The sequence below is a fragment of the Kryptolebias marmoratus genome, linkage group LG16, assembly GCF_001649575.2.
Source record: "Kryptolebias marmoratus isolate JLee-2015 linkage group LG16, ASM164957v2, whole genome shotgun sequence".
Classification (NCBI taxonomy): Eukaryota; Metazoa; Chordata; class Actinopteri; order Cyprinodontiformes; family Rivulidae; genus Kryptolebias; species Kryptolebias marmoratus.
The window spans coordinates 27386427-27405195 of NC_051445.1; the positions used below are offsets into that span (position 1 = coordinate 27386427).

An 18769-nucleotide genomic window follows, 5' to 3' on the forward strand; every position below is an offset into this window, starting at 1 on the left:
ATTTATAAAGTCCTCGCGTCTCAATATGATCCTTTGGGTTACCTGCTGCCTTTCACCACGAGGGCAAAGCTCATCGTTCGACAGCTATGGGACAAGCAACGAAGTTGGGACGACACCAATTTACCCGCTACTTTACTTCACGCCTGGTCCAGCTGGGAGCATGAACTGCAGTCTCTGCCTTCACTTACCTATCCTCGAGCATATGTGCCCTCCACCTTTGACCAAGAGGCTGTCACATATGAAGTGCACGTCTTTGCAGACGCTTCAGAACAGGCCTATGGGGCTGTGGCCTACTTGATATTGGAGAACGAAGCGGGTCAGAGACACGTGTCTTTCCTCCTGGCTCGATCCAGAGTAGCCCCGAAACGGGTGCATTCAATTCCCCGCCTGGAACTGTGTGCAGCACTTGTGGCTGCTCAATTAGCCAGTCTGCTAAAGAGAGAGCTCACTTTAGAGATAGCCCGTGTCATCCTATGGTCCGACTCCACTACAGTGCTTACCTGGCTTCACTCCCAGTCCTGTCGCTACAAGGTCTTCGTTGGGAACAGGGTGGCTGAAATTCAGGAGCTGACAGGAGAGGGCCGCTGGTGCTATGTGAACTCAGAACAAAATCCTGCAGATGACCTAACAAGAGGTAAAACCCTACAGGAACTTAAGGATCTAAACAGGTGGACCCAGGGGCCATCTTTCCTTCTACAAAGCCCAGACAGCTGGCCTGAAATGCCCGGCGCTGAACAGCAAGAGGACCAAGTCGAGCTCAGAGCCTCGGCCTTTTGTGGAGTCACAGCCACGGCACTCAAAGGGGATGGCCCGGAGGACAAGAAGTGTAGCTCCTGGCAGGAGCTTGTGCATGATACAGCTAAAGCACTCAAAGGGGAACTGACCTTTACTAACCCACTTACTGCAGAAGAATATCAACAGGCTGAAATCAGGGTCTTGCAGCGAGCTCAAAGGCAATCCTTCCCAGAGGACTTTAAATTACTGTCTTCAGGGAAAACAGTGTTGCCTTCAAGTCGCCTGCTCACCCTAGCTCCGGTGCTTGACCCGACCTCTGGTCTAATAAGGGTAGGTGGTCATCTTCGACGGCTGGAAGGATCAGACCTGCCCCTGCACCCTGTGGTTCTTGACTCTTCTCATCCAGCGACTCATCTCCTGATCCAGAAGTACGATAGTGATCTATGTCATCCTGGTCCGGAGCGAGTTTTCGCAGAGATGCGCAGATCATACTGGATCCCCCGGGGTCGTGAAGCCATCCGCAAGTATCAGAGGGCCTGTGTTGGATGTCAGCGTTGGAGAGGTCAGCCTTCTATTCCCAAGATGGCTGATCTTCCTGCCGCTCGTCTTAGGCTACACAAACCAGCCTTCTACTCCACAGGTGTGGAGGTGTGCAACTGTTAACCATTGCCTATATTTTAACTATTACCTGTGTTTCTTTAACCATTGCTTGCATTTTTAACTATTGCTTGTGTTTTCAACCATTGCCTTGTTTTAAGCCACTGTTAAAATTCCTATTATGCCACGCCCTGGCACTTTTACTTGAAAAACATTTTTGTGGGTAAAATAATTGTTTTATCCTATACTGTTACTTGTTTTTAATTGTTTTATGACATGTGCTACTGAAGTCTCGGCCAGGTCAAATTTGTGATAGAGAACTTGATCTCAATGTGTTTTTTTTTTTATCTGGATAAATAAAAGTAATGAATGAATGGAGAAAGGCTCTAACCGCATATCTCCTAGCCTGCATACTGTCTTTTTTCCAGCTGCTGATGGACAAAAACCTGGTTTTCAGTACAATTAAAATTAATCATGGAGCTATTTCCTTCTGTCACAAGGGCTTTGGTGACAGGTTGGTGTTTAACCACCCACCTGCCACCCACTGAAGCGTTTTCTGAAAGTCGTGTGCAGACACAGACCAATGTCACACATGTTGGTTCTTCAGTGGAATTTAAGCGCTGGTTTTACGTGCTCTAATTCAAGTTCCATTTGAGACTTTAAACCACACCACTTAAATTTCTTTCACCTAAAACAGCCTTGCTGTTAGCTGTGATGCCAGCAAAAAGACTGATTTATTTATCTGCTCTGTCTACGGCTCCGTCTTGCCTCAGAATCCAAAGAGGCGGCAGCTCAACTGTGCAGTATCTTAACCCAGCTTTCACAACTAAAAGTATCACCAGCTCTTACAGATCCAGAGTCATAATGCTGGATGGCTTCTTTCCTCCTCTACATAATTCTGAGGAGGAGGACACATCTTATCTCTTTAGCCCCATGCGCGTGATGTAGAAGGAGAACCCACGTATGACTGCGTTGCACCGCTCTGAGCTATTTATTCATTTCAGAGTTGATTCTAATAGGCTTCCAATGTCTGCTCAGTGCCTCTCACTGTGGCTGTGAGACAATTTCACAGACTAATATTTCCTCTGGAGGGATTTCATTCTCAGAGGGGTAACAGTGCAGGACATCTGTACAGCAACACCCTGGATTTCTCCATGTTCATTTATTTATTTTTATCTGTGTCACATTTCCAGTTTCTCCATGACTCACTCTCTTTCCAAAGTTTAGTCAGAGTGAGGATATGGATGCTTCAGTGAGCTCTTCTGTTTATTTAAAGACAATGATTATCACCCTACTCTGTTCATCTTTAGACTGTCACAATTTGTAACCTTTCTTGTGACTTATCACTGATGCAGGTTTTAATTTCTGACTCTGCTGTTCAGTGCCACTCAGGTGCACTAGTTTGGTGATACATAATTAGGTATGACATGAAGGCTGAATTTGGATTGTTTTTGAGTGTAAGAAGATGTCTGTGTGATTGTGATACTAATTAACTAGTGAGGCATCAACTACATCCTGCTTCACCTTTAATTCACTAGCAATAGCCTTAAAGGGCAAAGCCTATATGAAATAGAATATTGGTTATGTTCTGTTACCCAAGATTCTGAGTTTAGGTGCTGCCTTTTAAAATCTGGGTCTCACTGGCTCCNTTTGTTTAAGTAATTCCTTTTGTAAAGAATTTATGTTTAAATATATTGTTTATTGTTGTCATTTACAGAACTGTTACAACACTGAGTTCCCACAATAAAGTGCACGGCGAGTGAAGCCGGCTAAAGGAGATAAACCATCTATCTTATTATTCCTGTGTCCTGACCGACGCCACATCTTGTTTCCTGCATATCACCACGAATTAGCACCCAAGAACTCTCTATGCAACACTACTAAAAGCCCACCCTTTTCTTTACTGGTGTTTAAGTAGTTGTTTTCCTGTTGGGCTCTTTTTGTGGTTTAAACCAACATTTCAGGTATTTTCAAACGTTAACTAAGAATCTTTTAAGTTTTCCCACCTTTGTGCATGTTAACCACAGAAATACCACTGAGGAAGGGTCCACCTTACACTTCTGCCCACAGTAAATCCAGAAAACTCTTGGTGCAGTTCTCCTCACATTAACATGAGCATCATAAGCAGTTCACTCAAAGAACAATCCCCTCACTTGTTCACTGAAATTCTCTTTAATGTCTGAGCCTAGTTTGAGAAAAGGCACAAAGCTGCCTGAGATCAATGCAGTACGAATTCTTTCGTGAACATCTAGAAAATGACTTTAACAGAGAATGCTCATTAATAATTACACTCTTTTCCAAACACACAAGCAGATCAAGTTGGACTGGAGTCCACATCCAAATAAGCTTCATACCTGATCAGCTGACTGATATCAGCCATCAAACACATGCTTCTTTTCCTTTACTCTGAGGAGTCTGCCTTCATGATTTATTGCAAAGTTGATCATGTTTTTATTCTTTTGAAGAGGGCTTGTATGGATGTATATAGACATTTTCACATTAGCTCCTTTTTAAAAGTCAGCAACTGTCCTCTAGCATATTAGCAGGTGATCCTTTTGTAGTGCACTGGCTGAAATAACAGAAAAGTACACCCAGACTGAAGCCCTGTATTTTTTTTCTCTGATAGAGACCCCCTTTGGTATTCTAGTAATGTTTTCTCTCAAGTCCTCTGACAGCAAAACAAACAATATACAAATAAAATAAATATAAGATTGAAATCATCATTTGAAGCTGTTATCCATCTGTCATAAATGTCAACTGCCCTTTAGATGCCTGTTCAGTTTCTGCTGTTTTCCCTTTCTACAGCAAGGCACCTTCTACAGAAATTCAGCTTTGAATGAAGAAAGACATCTACTAATATAGAAGTCTGTAATTTAAAGACAGGTCAGGGAAGAAATTTAAAGAACTGATTAGTTCATTGTCAGCATTTAGGGTGTGTTTTTTTGGTCAACTGACTTTTTTGTCCAATGCAACTTTAATTCTTGAATGCACAGCATCTTAAATATTGGTGAGGCAAAGGGTCGCATCACCATATCAATGTTCATAGCAGTTTCTTTTCTTCTGGCCTTGAGAATAATTCATTAATTGGTCTTGTACAAGAAAACACATTCTGATCATGCAGCCTATACCACAAAGACACTCAAAGCAATTTATTATTCGACCACTCAAAAAATAACATGCATCAAAGGGTTTCCTGTGGTGAAGACTTGTAGCCTCTGCAGTTGGTGAACAAACCTAACCAGTTGTGCTACAAGAAACTCACTACATCTGTAATTGTCTTTACTGTCTTGTCTTGTTTCACAATCCATAAAGGAAATACTACATCACAGTTATAGCAATAGTAGCTACAACTTCTTACTGACATCCAGTGGCCAAGATTAAGATGGCAACTCACTAGCAAACAAGTATTATATGCGATTGAATTAGTTTTATTATTGCTGGCCACTAGAAATGAAAGGGTGATAATGTTATTGCCCACGTCACTGTGTATGTGCACTTGTGATATTCAAACATTGACAGGTAACTAACCTTTGGAGGGCTTACAAGGGCTTCTCTACCTCTTTTTTTCAATCTCTCTCTCTTTTGAGGGCTTCAGAAGGGGTAATACTAAAATGGCAATATCTCAATCAATTTACAGATATTAAGCTAAAATCTGGTGGAGTAGTAGATGAGAGTTATGCTCAACAAATAATCTGAGTGCTAACAAAGCTCACAGTATAGCATGAGATTGTCCCTCATGTCATTGAGAAGCTTTGACCAAAATAGCAATAATATCATCTTTTCTCAACCCAAAATGATCTTGGTTTAAAACTCTGACATGAAAGGCGGTGGACAACATGCTATCCTTCAAGCCTTTTTGACTTCTTTCACAAAAATGATTCATATGCTGCTGCCCATTCAAGCATCATGTAACACATTTAGTCTTCCATGTGTATTTTTAAACTTCTCACAAATGAGTATTCATAACAAGTTATTCCTCTGTCTCATTCTTCTTGTTGCTCTGTGAACATAATTCTTCCTCTGCTAGGATGGTAACCCGATATACAGATACACACTACCTCCGTTTTGGTGTCATGAATCAGTATAGGTTTAGTACAAATGGAAAATGGTCAAGGTCTTCAGCCAATGAGGGTGCACGTAACACAAAAGTTCTCTGCACTTGTGTTTTCAACCATATACTATGGTGCGAACTACAGGCAAAGCAATGGCGAGAATTAGTATAAATAAAGTGGACTTTTTATTTTTTCATCCTTTTTTGCTAATGTTTTTTTTAAGAAACCTAAAGGTGAAGAGGCTGAGTACACAGACCAAACAACATTTAAACAGACAATAAGATAATTGTAGCTTTTGTTTTACTTGGTTTCAGTGAAAGAACAAGCTAAAAGTTTTAGGATTTTACCCATCCATTGATTGTGTCAAGAAGTTAGGTGCAATGTGTTGCAAATTAGTTGTGAAAATTACATTTAACATATATGAAAATGTGCATGTAAAGTATTGCAGTGCAGCCGAAGGTTGAACATTTTCTGACTTTGTTGAAAATGTCATTGTGGTAAAAAAGGGACAAAGTTCTTTTAGCATTTTGTTACTTTTAGTATCTAGCTAGCATTTTGCTACTATCAGCTTTAAACTACCGTTCTGCTTCTCTTAACTTTTAGGTAGGCTTTTTTTTGCTACTTTTAGCTTCTAGCTAGCAGTTTGGTATTTTTTAGCGACCATAGTGCCTTTTGTTACTTTTAACTTTTGCTACTTTTAATTTTTATACATCATACATCAGAATGTGCATCTCAATCAGGAATGGTATGCTCTGACTTTTAGTAGCAGGTGGTATGACACATAAAACTCACAAAAAACGTGAGAAATCGCCCCATAGCCAACAATGAGATTTTGTTGAAACCAGTGAGAAAACCCAACCTTATTTGGAGCTCGGGAGCTCCATACTACTTTACAGTAGAATCATCATTCAAAGTTTAAATGGGTCACAGAAGGTTGAACTTTACGTGACTGAACCGGTGTTTTGTTATTCTTACCGGTTTTTACACAATCACAGTTTAAGTTGGATGATAGATATTTTACAACAGAATGTTCAACTTACAGTGTGATGATGGAGTGAAATGGTGTGAATATCAGTATGTTCAGTGTTTGAGTGCTGCTGATATACAAGTAGGTGCACATTCCTTTCTGCTATTGCTGCCACCTGTAGTGATTGTGAAAACATCTGCTTTAAACCTGATAACATCTCCTGTGACGACCGAACAGGTCCAGGTGATGAGACACTCTCAGTAGAGTGAGGCATTCCTTTTTCAGTGGAGCGTGGTCAAACCCTTTTCACAATTTTCTATCATATCTACACAAAAAACTTCAAGTCTTGATGTCTCAGAGACTGCCTGCCTCTGCTGTCCCCTTACTGCTGCACAGAGAGCCGTGGTTTGAACAGAAAAGCCAATAGGAAGTTACTTTACTCTAAATACATCCTGTAAAGAGCTTTCCCCATATCAGTCACTAAACAGGGAGGGTGTTGTACAAAGACAACCTAAAGCAGGCCCTGACATGCAATTGTTGTGTATACAACAGTAAAAATGATCTAGGCCTTAGGCTGTTGATATTTTATACACTAAGAGGAACCTGGGGGAGTGATGGTGGTGGAAGTGGCAGGGTGGGAGGGGGAATAAACCCAAAACACTGGAGATGAGTGAAAGGCAAAAAACACCAAGAACAAATGATATGTGTTCACAGAACAGAACAGATGGGTCGCTTACATCCAGTGATGTGTTCATAAGGGTATATTTTATGTGTGATCAAAAATCCCATGAATGTTTGACTCAACTGTAACTAATGTCAGGCTGAGGTACACAAAACCTTTAAATGACACATTCACCTCTGACCTGCAGTCCAATTCACAACCTGGAAACTTACAACAGCTTTACAATCCACCACTTCCTGTTCCACCCATTCAAACTGTATTAGTCCCCAAAAATAAAAAGAACAAAAACAAAAATCTAGTTTTAAACAACAACAAAAAAAACGTTATCATGAAACAAAGATCCACCCAACTTCTTGTGGTTCATTATTTATCCTGGACTATGATGTCATTCAAACACTGTTCTTTAAGCCATTTCATACTTTTGAACACACACTTTAAAAACTAATGGTTGTTTTTATTTCTGCATCTATATCACATTATGTTTTCAGTGTTAGACAGAAACAATAAAGGTTTCTGTCACTTTTGATTTATTTGTGTAATGGAAAAGAGAAAAAAGGTACCAATTAGAATTAAAATAAGTTTTTAGCTATAACAACACTTCTGTTATGAATGAAACCAAGCTGTAACTGAATGATATTTTCTAACAACATACTGAGTAAATTGTTAGATATGACAAAGAGTATGTGTTCTATTCTTGGACAATAGGTTTAAAGAAAAAAAGTGAACCCTGATCAATGAGCTGCACAGCTGCTGTGATCAGTTTCACAGCTGGAGGAAAAGAAAAATGTCTGAAATATGAGAACAATTTAGGGTGAGACAGGGTTGAGATGAGGTGAGTCAGCTCTCAGGGCGTTTGTTGTTCATATCAAAATCATTGTTCCTTGACCAACAATAAAAGGCAGCAGAGAGGAAGTTATAGTCATTAACATTCCACCTCTATCTTCATATTTTTGTTTCCTTTTCAGCTGGATCAGGAGCAGAAGATGGTGGTGATGGTGGTGGTGTGTATGTTTGTTTCTGTTTGGCCAAATGAAATGCATCTGGTTAAAGAGGATCCAACTTTATTTACAGACATGGACAAATTTGTTGATACCCTTTGGTTGAAGAAAGACAACCCCTCAAAGAAAATCACTGAAATAAACTGACAAAAGTAATAGAAAAAGAAAAGAAAAAAATTCTATCCATCAATCCCTCCTCTTTACCCACTCTGCCCTTCTTGGGTCACGAGGGAGGTGGTTCCTTTCTCCAGCAGTCATTATTTGAGAGGACAAGTTGCAAGTCCATCACAAGGACCATATAAAGACAAATAACCATTCACTTTCTCAGCCACACTTAAAAAACAATTTAAAGTTACTAATGAACCAAGTATGCATGTTTTTGGTCTGTGGGAAGAAACTGCAATACCCAGAAAAATCTGACACATGCACAGAGAGAACATGTAAACTCCACCCAGAAAGGTTCCAGGCTGGGAGGCAAAGCTACGAATTTCTTGTTGTGAAGCAATAGCTCTAACATCTGCACCACCATGTTACTAAAAATCAACCAATGAAAATCAGTCACTTCTCTTGAATCTTTATTCAACAAAATTATTGAGAAAAAAATAATAAAAGTGGCTTTAACAAAAAGGATGATACCTCTAGAAAAGACAAATTTATTTGACCATAGGAACTTGTTAAACTAAGGTGTGTCCTGTAATCAGCATCACAGGTGTCCTCAGTCTTGTAATCAGTCAATTTAAAGGGTGAAAAGTAGTCACTGTGCTGTTTGGTATCATGGTGTGTAACACTGAACATGGACCTCAGAAAGCTAAAGACAGAGTTGTCTCAGGAGCTTAAAGACTAACTGAGCAGCATGTTAAAGGTAAAGACTGTAAGACCATCTCCAAGCAGCTTGATGTTCCTGAGACTACAGCTGCTCAGATTATTCAGAAGGTTAAGGTCCACAGGACTGGAGACAACCTCCCTGGACGTGGACAGAAGAGGAAAACTGATGACAATATAAATGGTATAATTTTGTCAAAGTCAATTTCTTAGTTTGTTTTTGAAATAAATTCTGTTCAACCAAAAGTCAAAACCAATTACTTTTAGTATTTTTCTTTTTATTACTTTTGTCACTTCTGTGGCCCGTGTGGGTTTTTCTGTCTTTAATGAAAGGGTACAAACAAATCAGATAACGTTTGTACATTGAAATACACCAAGTAAAGCATTAAATGTTATTATTTCCAAATGACAAGGATGCAAACTCATCCCAAGATGATAGGTTTCTGAAAATCAGCAGTTTGTCACAAATCTTTTTACTTCACAGATCCAAGACAGTAGATTTTCTGGGAGATTACAAATAAACATGACCTTCGTATTTATTCTAAATGACAGCTTTAGTCAGTAGGAGTGAATCTTCGCTGCAGCAGCTACACTTTGGGATTCCAGCTGATCGAACAGCTGCAGACTGACCCTCTGCCCCCTTTGTGGTCTCTCCTCCAGTTGTACGCCCAAGGCCCAGAGTGGCACCCACACTGTGCCCCCGTGCCCTTTCTCTGCCACATGCGCTCGGTGTCCCACGGCAGAAACACAAATGTGAACGCTGCAGGAAGGCTGGAGGCTGCATGAGTGTGAGCAGCGTGTGTAAATGATAAATGAGTGAGCTCACCCTCTTTTTTTTATAATAGTCATCAACTGAAATTGAGCACAACACTACACACCCACACCCACACACACACAAACAAACATAAAATTGTGATGTAAACAGTGCACTTACTTATTCCAGGCTTGTCTGAGCTTCTTGGGGCTGTACACTGTAAATCGGTCTGTAATGAGAACAACACAAACAAGCAGTGAAAATAAACTCAGGCCAAAAGCAACAACAACATTTCTAAATATCATTAGGAACAAGTGACCGAGTCAGTTCTTCTGTCAGCATGTCTAGGTGCTTGATTTTATACACCTGTGTCCACGGAAGTGATTGGAACACCTGAGTTAAATGATTTGGATGGGTGAGTGAATACTTTCAGAAATACAGTGTATTTTTTAATGTCAGGAGGTGAATCAGCCATCAATCAGGCGAGGACAGGAGAAAAAAAAATGCTCATTAACATATAAAGTATATATATGTATTTATCTTTTGTGTAGCTGTAGTATTTCCATATTTTTGTAATTGCAGTATAATATTTATTATCTTATTTGTAAACAAAATAACAAGATTACTGCGCTTTTGTTTGAGCTCCACTGAAATTCGACTCTGACGTTTCAGAACGGTTTGTGATGTAATGGAACGTGGAACGGAACAGTCATGAGACATGCTGCGCTCTGAACAGATGTTTCCTGTTTCAATTTTGCCATCTCTAGTATTTATTGTGCTTAGTTTCACAATTTTTTTTTTGTCAAATCTGTGCAGTTTCTCACTTGTTTCTGGTATTTGTTTTGAAGTTTCAGTTCAACTTTTTACAGAATGTAGCACTTTTCAAACAAACATGACATAAAAACAAATATGAATTGAAATTGAACTTGTTTAAAATAAGAATCAATTAGGATGAAAATGTTACGATAATTACATCAAAGTCTGTAGATAAGAGAAAGCTGTAGAGGTGGACTGATGAATGGTAAAGATGCTTTCATCTGTCTTTGAGATAGTTATGCTTTTCCAAATAGTTTCTAACTAAGAAGAAGAAGAAAAGGCAAGTATTTCAAGTGTACCTCTATGTGAGATTTAATATTCTGTTTCAAACAGCAGCTGCCACTGCATCTCATGTCTAATATTGTCCATCTTCTAGTAATACTAAAACATCTAAAGGTTTCAGCTCTAAATTAATACAATTATTATTCTTTCCCAAGGATAATGTTGGCCTTTTAATCCTCACATTGCATTTTTTGAACCTGTCTCCACAGTGGGCTTTTTCTTTCAGATATTCAGTCTAAAGGTGGCACTGAGTCATGAACACCACTCACAGTTCAGGGAGCGAAAAGATCTGAGGAACCTTAAAAAAAAGTGACTTCAGAATGAAGTTCCACCTTCATTCTGAAGTCACACAGTCATGTCTGATAATCTGACTGAAAGTGTGTGTTTTAAAAGGCTGGATGAGAGGGAATGTGGGGGTATGGATGTGTGCATGTAGAGTAAGAATAAATGATGTGATGAATCATAAGCAGAATTTGTGTGTTTCTAGCTGAGCGCTACAGACAGACTCTATGAAGCAACACTGCCACCTGCTGCTGACTTCAGCCTCTGCAGTCGAATCATCAACAGAATGAGTTTCTACTTCTTTTCTAAGTAGGCCCTGTTGTAATTTATCAGTCAGGAAAGGCCTTTGTAATGGTGAGTAAATAATAAAAGAAAATAAAACAAAATAAAATAGCATAACTAATTTTCTTTTAACATCACTTTTTCATTTTTCTGCTGGCTGACTGTAGTTTTGATAGGATTGTTTTAAAGGCTCCTGACTTATTATTTAGAACTTAAGCTGAAGGCTTTGGTTGTCATCTGTCTGTCTGTTTCAGAAACAGCTTTTACTCTCTGCTGGAAATTCTGTGCTTTTATTCAAGTTATAAGAACTTTTTTTTTTGTCAGACTATTTGTATTATGAACCACTTCACCGTGGATAGGTGATTGTAAGAGAAAGAAAAAGATTATTGTTTATTGATTATTATCACACTTCTTTTATGGCAGCGGGTGATCGTGTAACTGATCATGATGAGCCTGACTTCTTTGATGTGACATCTTTGTTAAAATCTATGGCGTACAAGTTGTCAGGTGATATGCATTCCTTTATGGAACACCAGTTTATTTATTGCAGACTCTTTCATAAAGTGAGCGCAGTGTGAGCAAAAAGCCATCATAACCAAAAGCACATTTACAAAAAAATATCTTTTTTTATTGCAAAGGTTCTCAAGATATTAGTTTAGGAAAATTATTAAACCAAAAATCTATTTTTTTTCAATATATTCTCACAGACTGATGTTCAGTTATTGTGTGCAACTCATCTTTTATATCATCTCTCACAGGCCCAGTTTCCATAGAAACATTCTTAATACAGTAGATTTAAAACCTAACCAGCAGCCTCAGCTTTTAAATGACAGTCCACTGAGCCAATAGGAGCTTCTGTGTCATGTCCGCAGACTATAATAGCCAATGAGAGCGCGCTGTTGTATTTGATCTGACCCAGCTTGTTATGAATCAGAATTAGTTCCAGGGTGAACAACTCAAGCTGGGATATTCTAAAAACAACTAAAAGAGAAACTTTTACTTTTTAAAAGAAAAGTAAAGCATCAGGCTGTGATCTAAGTCTTCCTCCCATCTAATTCACAACTTCAGTCATTTTCTTTTATCTATTTCTAAAACTCTGTAACATTTAATATTTGATATAGTATAGTACATTTATAAGGATAAAAAATACACTATCTGGACAAATACTTTTGTCCCAAAAGGATTCACATGCATTTTATGAGCTTCAATTGTCTGTGTCAGTTGCAAGCATGTGGTCACTGATGTACATATATTTAGCTACATCCACACATGACAAAAAAAGAGGAGATTTAACCATTTACTCTTTGGAATGAAGTTGCTCTGATCATTTTTAAGGCATGTTATTAAGTTGTGGTATATGAGGTCAAATGTGGTTCATGTTCATTGTACAGCTTTAAACCATATAGGCTCAAACTCAAAAAAAAAAGTGTTTAAATGTCCCTTGAGTTCAGAAAACCAAACGGAGTCAGTGTATTTAAGCGAGTTTCAGATCTTTGTAGTTAGATACTGTCAACTGAAAAGGTTTGTGCTGTGGTACGCGCATTCTCATGGCAGGTCAAACACAACATTTGTTTTGATACATCCAGACGTGTGCGTGGAACATGGTGTACACCATTTTCTGTGCCTAAACACCGTTCATACATGAGGCCCCTGGTGTGGTGAGGAGTTTACGTAGACCCCTTGCATTATTGTATGTTTTTTTCGAGGTTTGATTAAAATGACTATAACTTTGTCATACATAAACATAAAATGATTTTAATCTTAAATTCTGGCACGAATGGTGGCAGGTGATATGCATTTCTTTAATGAATGCCATGTCTTTAACTCCTGTTGTGTGATCATTGTATTCATGTTGGCTGTATAAAACTGGAATTAATATTCAGAACAGTCTTTTTCAGGCTTTTCAAACACCAATATGTGGCTGATCAGTGTGTGTGTGTGTGTGTGTGTTTGTGTGTGTTTGTGTGTTCAAAATGCTGTCCTAATAATCTGAGAGCTGCAGACGTTTGGAGCCAAACACCAGGACTGTGTGTAGGTCAGAGACAGCTGCACCACAGTGTGTGAGAGGATAACAAGGGCCGACTGTCGCCATGGTCACATTAGTATGGGCCATGTGTCCATGTGACCATGACAGTCCCCACAGTTGGTCCCTAATTGGCCACTGGAGAAAAAAGAGAGAGCCACACGCTGCAGCTCAGTGACGCCTCCTGGCCCGACTTCATCACCTCTTTGGATCTGTCCTCGCCTGACCCTTCTGCTTTATGCCAGCTCTTCTCCTCTGCATCAGCTGACACTAAGCACAAGTCTCTATTCATGTTCACTCTAAAAAACCCTAATGAGCTCCCAGAGGGCAGAGCACCCCACCCTCCTGCAGCATCAATGGATACAGTCATCTTCTGGTAGATTGTTGGCTCATTCTGATGCTGGTTCAAAGTTCTGAGAAAAAACAAACTACTGTAAACTATTAACCCGGTCGCAGCACATTCTGTCAGTTCCATTTAAATCCCTAAGATGCTAAAGTGTTAGCACAGAACCTAGTGATGTCACACTAAGTGCTGAAGTGACCATGTTGTGTAAAACATATAATTTTAATTCAGTATGGTGTTGTAAAAAGGTAATCAACTTCTACAAAGTGAATAATAAAATTAGAATAATGCCTGTGTTTGAGCATTCATTGTGTTCCAGGGTAAGGCGAATTAGTGAGTTCATCATTTCATCTGAAGGATTTTTCAACACAGCAGACTCTGAGCCCAACATTAAAGACTAATGCGAACAAGAAATTACACTCTAATTTAAAGGTTTGACTTATCAGAACAAATTTTAAAATGGGTCAATCCAACCTCAGATGGTCATCACATTACATAATAAACCATGTCATTATTTATTTAACAAAGAAAAAGCTAAAATGTGAAGCAGCATGTGAAGACGTTCTTCCTCACTGAGTTCATGAGTTTCAGCCAGTAGCTGTTGATCAAATGTATTGAGCATGCAGGTATACAGTGTACGGTCCAGACATCAACTTGATTGAAATGCTGTGGTGGGATCTTCAAACAGTTTCTTTAGCTGAATTTTTGTTTAGTAAAAACATGGTGTAATAGGTTATGGGCTGTTCATGTGAAGCTGAAGTTCTAATAGAGTGGAGCAACACATTTGGGTACTTAGCCTCTGTGTATACCTCCGCCCCTTTTTGGGGCTAGACAACTCCTCCTTTTTGACTGGAGGTAGGAGGAACTTGAGGTGTTTGTTAAAAAAGACATGGTTAAATAAGACTACAGCATTGCTTTGAAGCTTTAAAGTGCTCAAATATTGTTGTCTGTAAGGCAAATATTATATAATGTCACTGTTGATCATTGATCACCAGTGTTACACAGAAAAACTTTCTTAAGTATAGACTAAAGTTCAGCAGATTGAATGAGTATTTCCCAAAGGGAAATGTACTGTATTTCTTACACTCATCAACTAATCCTTTCTTAAACTGCTTTATTTTGCTGTTTGGGTTGTTATCCTTAGTTAAGTTCTTCTAATTTAAAATTACAGTCAGCTAATTAAGTGATTATTATAACTAGCATTTTTTATGGTGGGTTAAGTAGCAGCTGAAAGTTTTTAATCTTTTTTTACCTTAGTCAAAAAAGAATAATGGTGCAATTTAAAATGACTATAAAACTAGCAAATTCATAATTTAGTAAAAGTATAAGTAACTGATGATTTACACATATTTGATTTTTTTTTTTTTTTTTTTTGAAGAAATGGGTTATATAAATGGACAGAGTAACAAAATAAAGCCGCTTCCACAGTTGACCATTTAATTCCCCCCCGGCAGCTGAACTGAAGCCACAGATCATTGGTATTTGTACCCAAGGGGGTGAGGGTGGGGGGTGGGAGGGGCTTAGAGCCTGTTTTAATTAATCAATTAAGAAAATAACTTGTTCAGGCTATATTTTTTAATATTCTTGATCATGACTACTTTATTTTTATTAATACTGTTTTATATGCACTTTGTTGTTTAGATTCTGTGTATCATAGTTCTTTACATTTCATAATAAATTCCTTGAATAGTGCACATCACTGTGTACGTGACATTGCCCCACTAGTTCGTATTTTAAAATGACACTTTTGTTGTGTAGATACAGCTACACAGAAGACTCAGTGTTAGTTCAGGTTAAGTACATGCTGTTTTACAGAATGAATTTAATTATCTTGTAGAATGTGGTTCTGTGAGAAGAAATGTCCCACCTGCTTTAAAATGAGGCAAGGAGTTAACACCAGGCCACGTGTCCTCAGAGGGAGTTCCAAGAACCTGACGGACAAAGCAACACAAGAGGAAAATATCAGCATATGGGCAAACAAAACTGTGACGTTACATAAAAAAGGTTACAAATAATCACAAGTCAAACATGTTCTGTAAGTACTAAACTGCCATGGTGTTGGCATCACGTGTGCCTACCTATAATAAATATGTAGTAAGGACATTTAGAGTCTTGATTATAAGTAATGATGATAGTCTTTCAAAGTTTAATATTATGTTTAAAAATGACAATTTAAAATTTTCAGCACAAACAATTCCAGGTATTAGTAGGTTTATTATTTAAAACTTATTGTGTTGACTTTGTATTTGTTTTTTTATTGTACAGTGCAATGTAGCTTTGGTATGTTGGTTATTTAAATATTACTGTGCTGATTATGCTGTTCATGTAAAAACCCAACTAGGGCTAAGAGTTGGAAAATAGCTACAGACTTAAACTCTCTGTGCAGCACATTAGTTGCATTTGATGTTTTAGAACTATGTTAAATTGTATTGTTCCTATTCCATTCCATTCTATTCTATTCTATTCTATTCTATTCTATTCTATTCTATTCTATTCTATCCTATCTTTTATGGGAAACCTGGGCTGAGTTCTCCCACCCAAAGCCTGTGTTTATGATGAGAACATGCAGAGCAGCGGACATGCCTTCAACATGATCCATCACAGCTAAGCAGCTTGATAGTTTCCAGATTGGCTGAGTGTCTCCAAACTGCAGCATGTGTCTACGTCAGAACCAAGGCTGAGTTGGGCCAAGAAAAAACACGGTGGAGGTCCAATGTGGGATACGTCAGTTTCAGACAGCTTATGGTGAGAAGGAAACGTTTCAAATTGAAGGCATAGACTTTTTAAAAGTGTATGTTTCCAAAGCAAGGACAGTTTCATTGGGTCATACAACTTTTTTCATGCCTTTTTTTTTCGATTTTTCTTTTTCCATGATCTAAACTGTGTCTGAGACCATCAGTCGACACTAGGGTGACCAGATGTCCAGATTTGTGCGGGGCAGTCTTGCATTTTTTTATTCCTGTCCCGGTGTCCCACAAATTAAAGCAATGTCCAGTATTTGACTGGGTCAAATTCTGAAAAATAATAAAATATTCGATAGACGCTTAAGGAAAGCAGAGCTGCAGCCATCATCACAGAGCGTCGGCTGTCAATCAAAATACGCAGCGGCGACGTCCCCACGTCATGACCGAACCTGAGCGCCAAGATGTGAATAAAATAAAGCAGAGCAAGAAAATGAGCCTGATGTCTATGGAATAATGGAAACTACGTCAAAAAAAAGAAAAGAAAATGCAGCTACAACAAAGACTCCTAAATCCTATAGGATCCTATATGTCAACAGACTGTGGCAGTAAGCTAGCATCGACCATGTTTCCAGACTCTGAAATAGCAAAACAGATGTCATGTGGATGGACTAAATCAGAGGCTATTGTTACAGATGTGCTTGCGCCTGCCTCAGTGGAAAGTTTCTTAAAGGACTTAAGAACACCAATAGTTACGTGTGAAACAGAAAAACATGCAAAGATCCCATTTTTCTCAGTGGCATCAGATGCATCAATCACGGTAGAAAAAAACTCTTCCCCTTGTCTAGTAGATACTGGACACCAATACTGGGCTTGAAGATTAAGATCTTGGACTTTTATGAGGACAGTAATGAGTCATCTGGTAGCATTCACGACCAAATAACAAAAAAAAAAACGAAAGAAAATGACCTGGGATTGGAAATGGTTTCAGCATTCACTGCTGATAATGCCAGTGTGAATTATGGGCAAAATAATTCTGTATTCCAGAAGATGAAATCAGAAAATCCTTGCATCATAAAGGCAAACTGCACGGCACACATAGTGCACAACTGTGCAAAACATGCTGCAGACAGGTTGGAGATTGACATTGAGTCAACAGTTAAAATTTTCAGCCACTTTTCACTATCCTCAAAACACACTGAAGAACTCAAAGTAGTATATGCAGTTATTTATTGAAGAAGAGTATCATGGTCTGCTGAGACATACAACCACAAGATGGTTAAGTTTATGGCCTGCAGTCAAGAAACTATATGAGAGCTGGACAGCTATAAACTGCTACTTTTTGTCATTAGGAGAGGATCAATGCCCCAAATCACCGTGGAAGCTATTTAAAAAGGATCAGGATAGCGAAGGGCACCCACTTGAGCTGCAGGTCTAACTGTCCTTCCTCAGTCATGTGCTGAAGATTTTCCATGATGTTGTGCTGCTTTTGGAGAGAGAGGATAGGACTGCCTGTGAGCTCTATGAGATCACGCTCACTTTAAAGACAAAACTTGAACAACGACAGATGGATTCCTTCTTTGGAATGGATACCAGCACTCTCCTCCAGCAGTTTCCAGAGCAAAAAGCAGCTGCAATCAAGTGCGATCTGTCCAGGTTTTACAAGGCTTCGCTCACCTACCTGAAGAAGTGGTATAACTTTTCAGATGACAACTACCAGAGAAATGTTGCAAACTTGGCACTAAACAAAATGTTGTGGAGAAAAGAGCTTCAGTTGTGGAGAAGTGGTCAACCTTGCTTCAAGGCACAAAGACACCAAATATGACCAAATATGCTATTGCATCTTTTCTTTTCAGCATCCCCATCACTAATGCTGCTGTTGAGAAAACATTTTCCCTAGTGACGACAACTTGGACTGACCAGCGGAACCAATGCTCTGTTGAGCTAATCAAGTTTGAAATTTAAGTCAAGACTAACTTTGGATACAGTTGTATAGAGATCTACACCCATGCATTGAAAGAGAAGGCTATTTTAGAAGCTGCTAGATCCAGAAAAAGTACAAAGTCATGCACAGTGTCTTAACAACTTAGGATGTATAGATTAGAATAATGATGGTCTTCAGTGATAATTTATTATTTTTTTTATAATCTTGTGCTAATTCATTGTTGTTCACTAACAGGCAAAGATTGACTAATGCAATATGAGATCTGCATCAAATTAAAATTTCTGAAGTTATCATAGGGTTGGTAATATGAGGGGCCGTTTAGGACAAAATGTACGTTTTGTCTCTCACACACTACAAAAAACTCACGCAAACTCAAAAAATATTCAAATTGTGTATACACACTACTAAAATGCCACACACGCATACAAATTTTATCTTTCTCACACACATACACTGTACCGACAACTCGCACACACACACAAATGTTACCTTTCTGGCACACACATAC

General features: G+C 38.7%; 1 protein-coding gene across 4 annotated transcripts in view; it reads right to left on the minus strand.

Moving 5' to 3' along the window:
• Positions 1-18769, minus strand: part of cdk14 (cyclin-dependent kinase 14) — a 257244-nt gene that overhangs the window by 66130 nt on the left and 172345 nt on the right. For all 4 annotated transcript variants that reach the window (XM_037980343.1, XM_037980346.1, XM_037980345.1 and 1 more), the window contains 2 exons: positions 15503-15566; positions 9788-9836 (listed from right to left, as the gene is read on the minus strand). In XM_037980343.1, coding sequence (XP_037836271.1) covers positions 9788-9836; positions 15503-15566 — 113 coding nt within the window. The remainder of the gene's footprint in view (positions 1-9787; positions 9837-15502; positions 15567-18769) is intronic.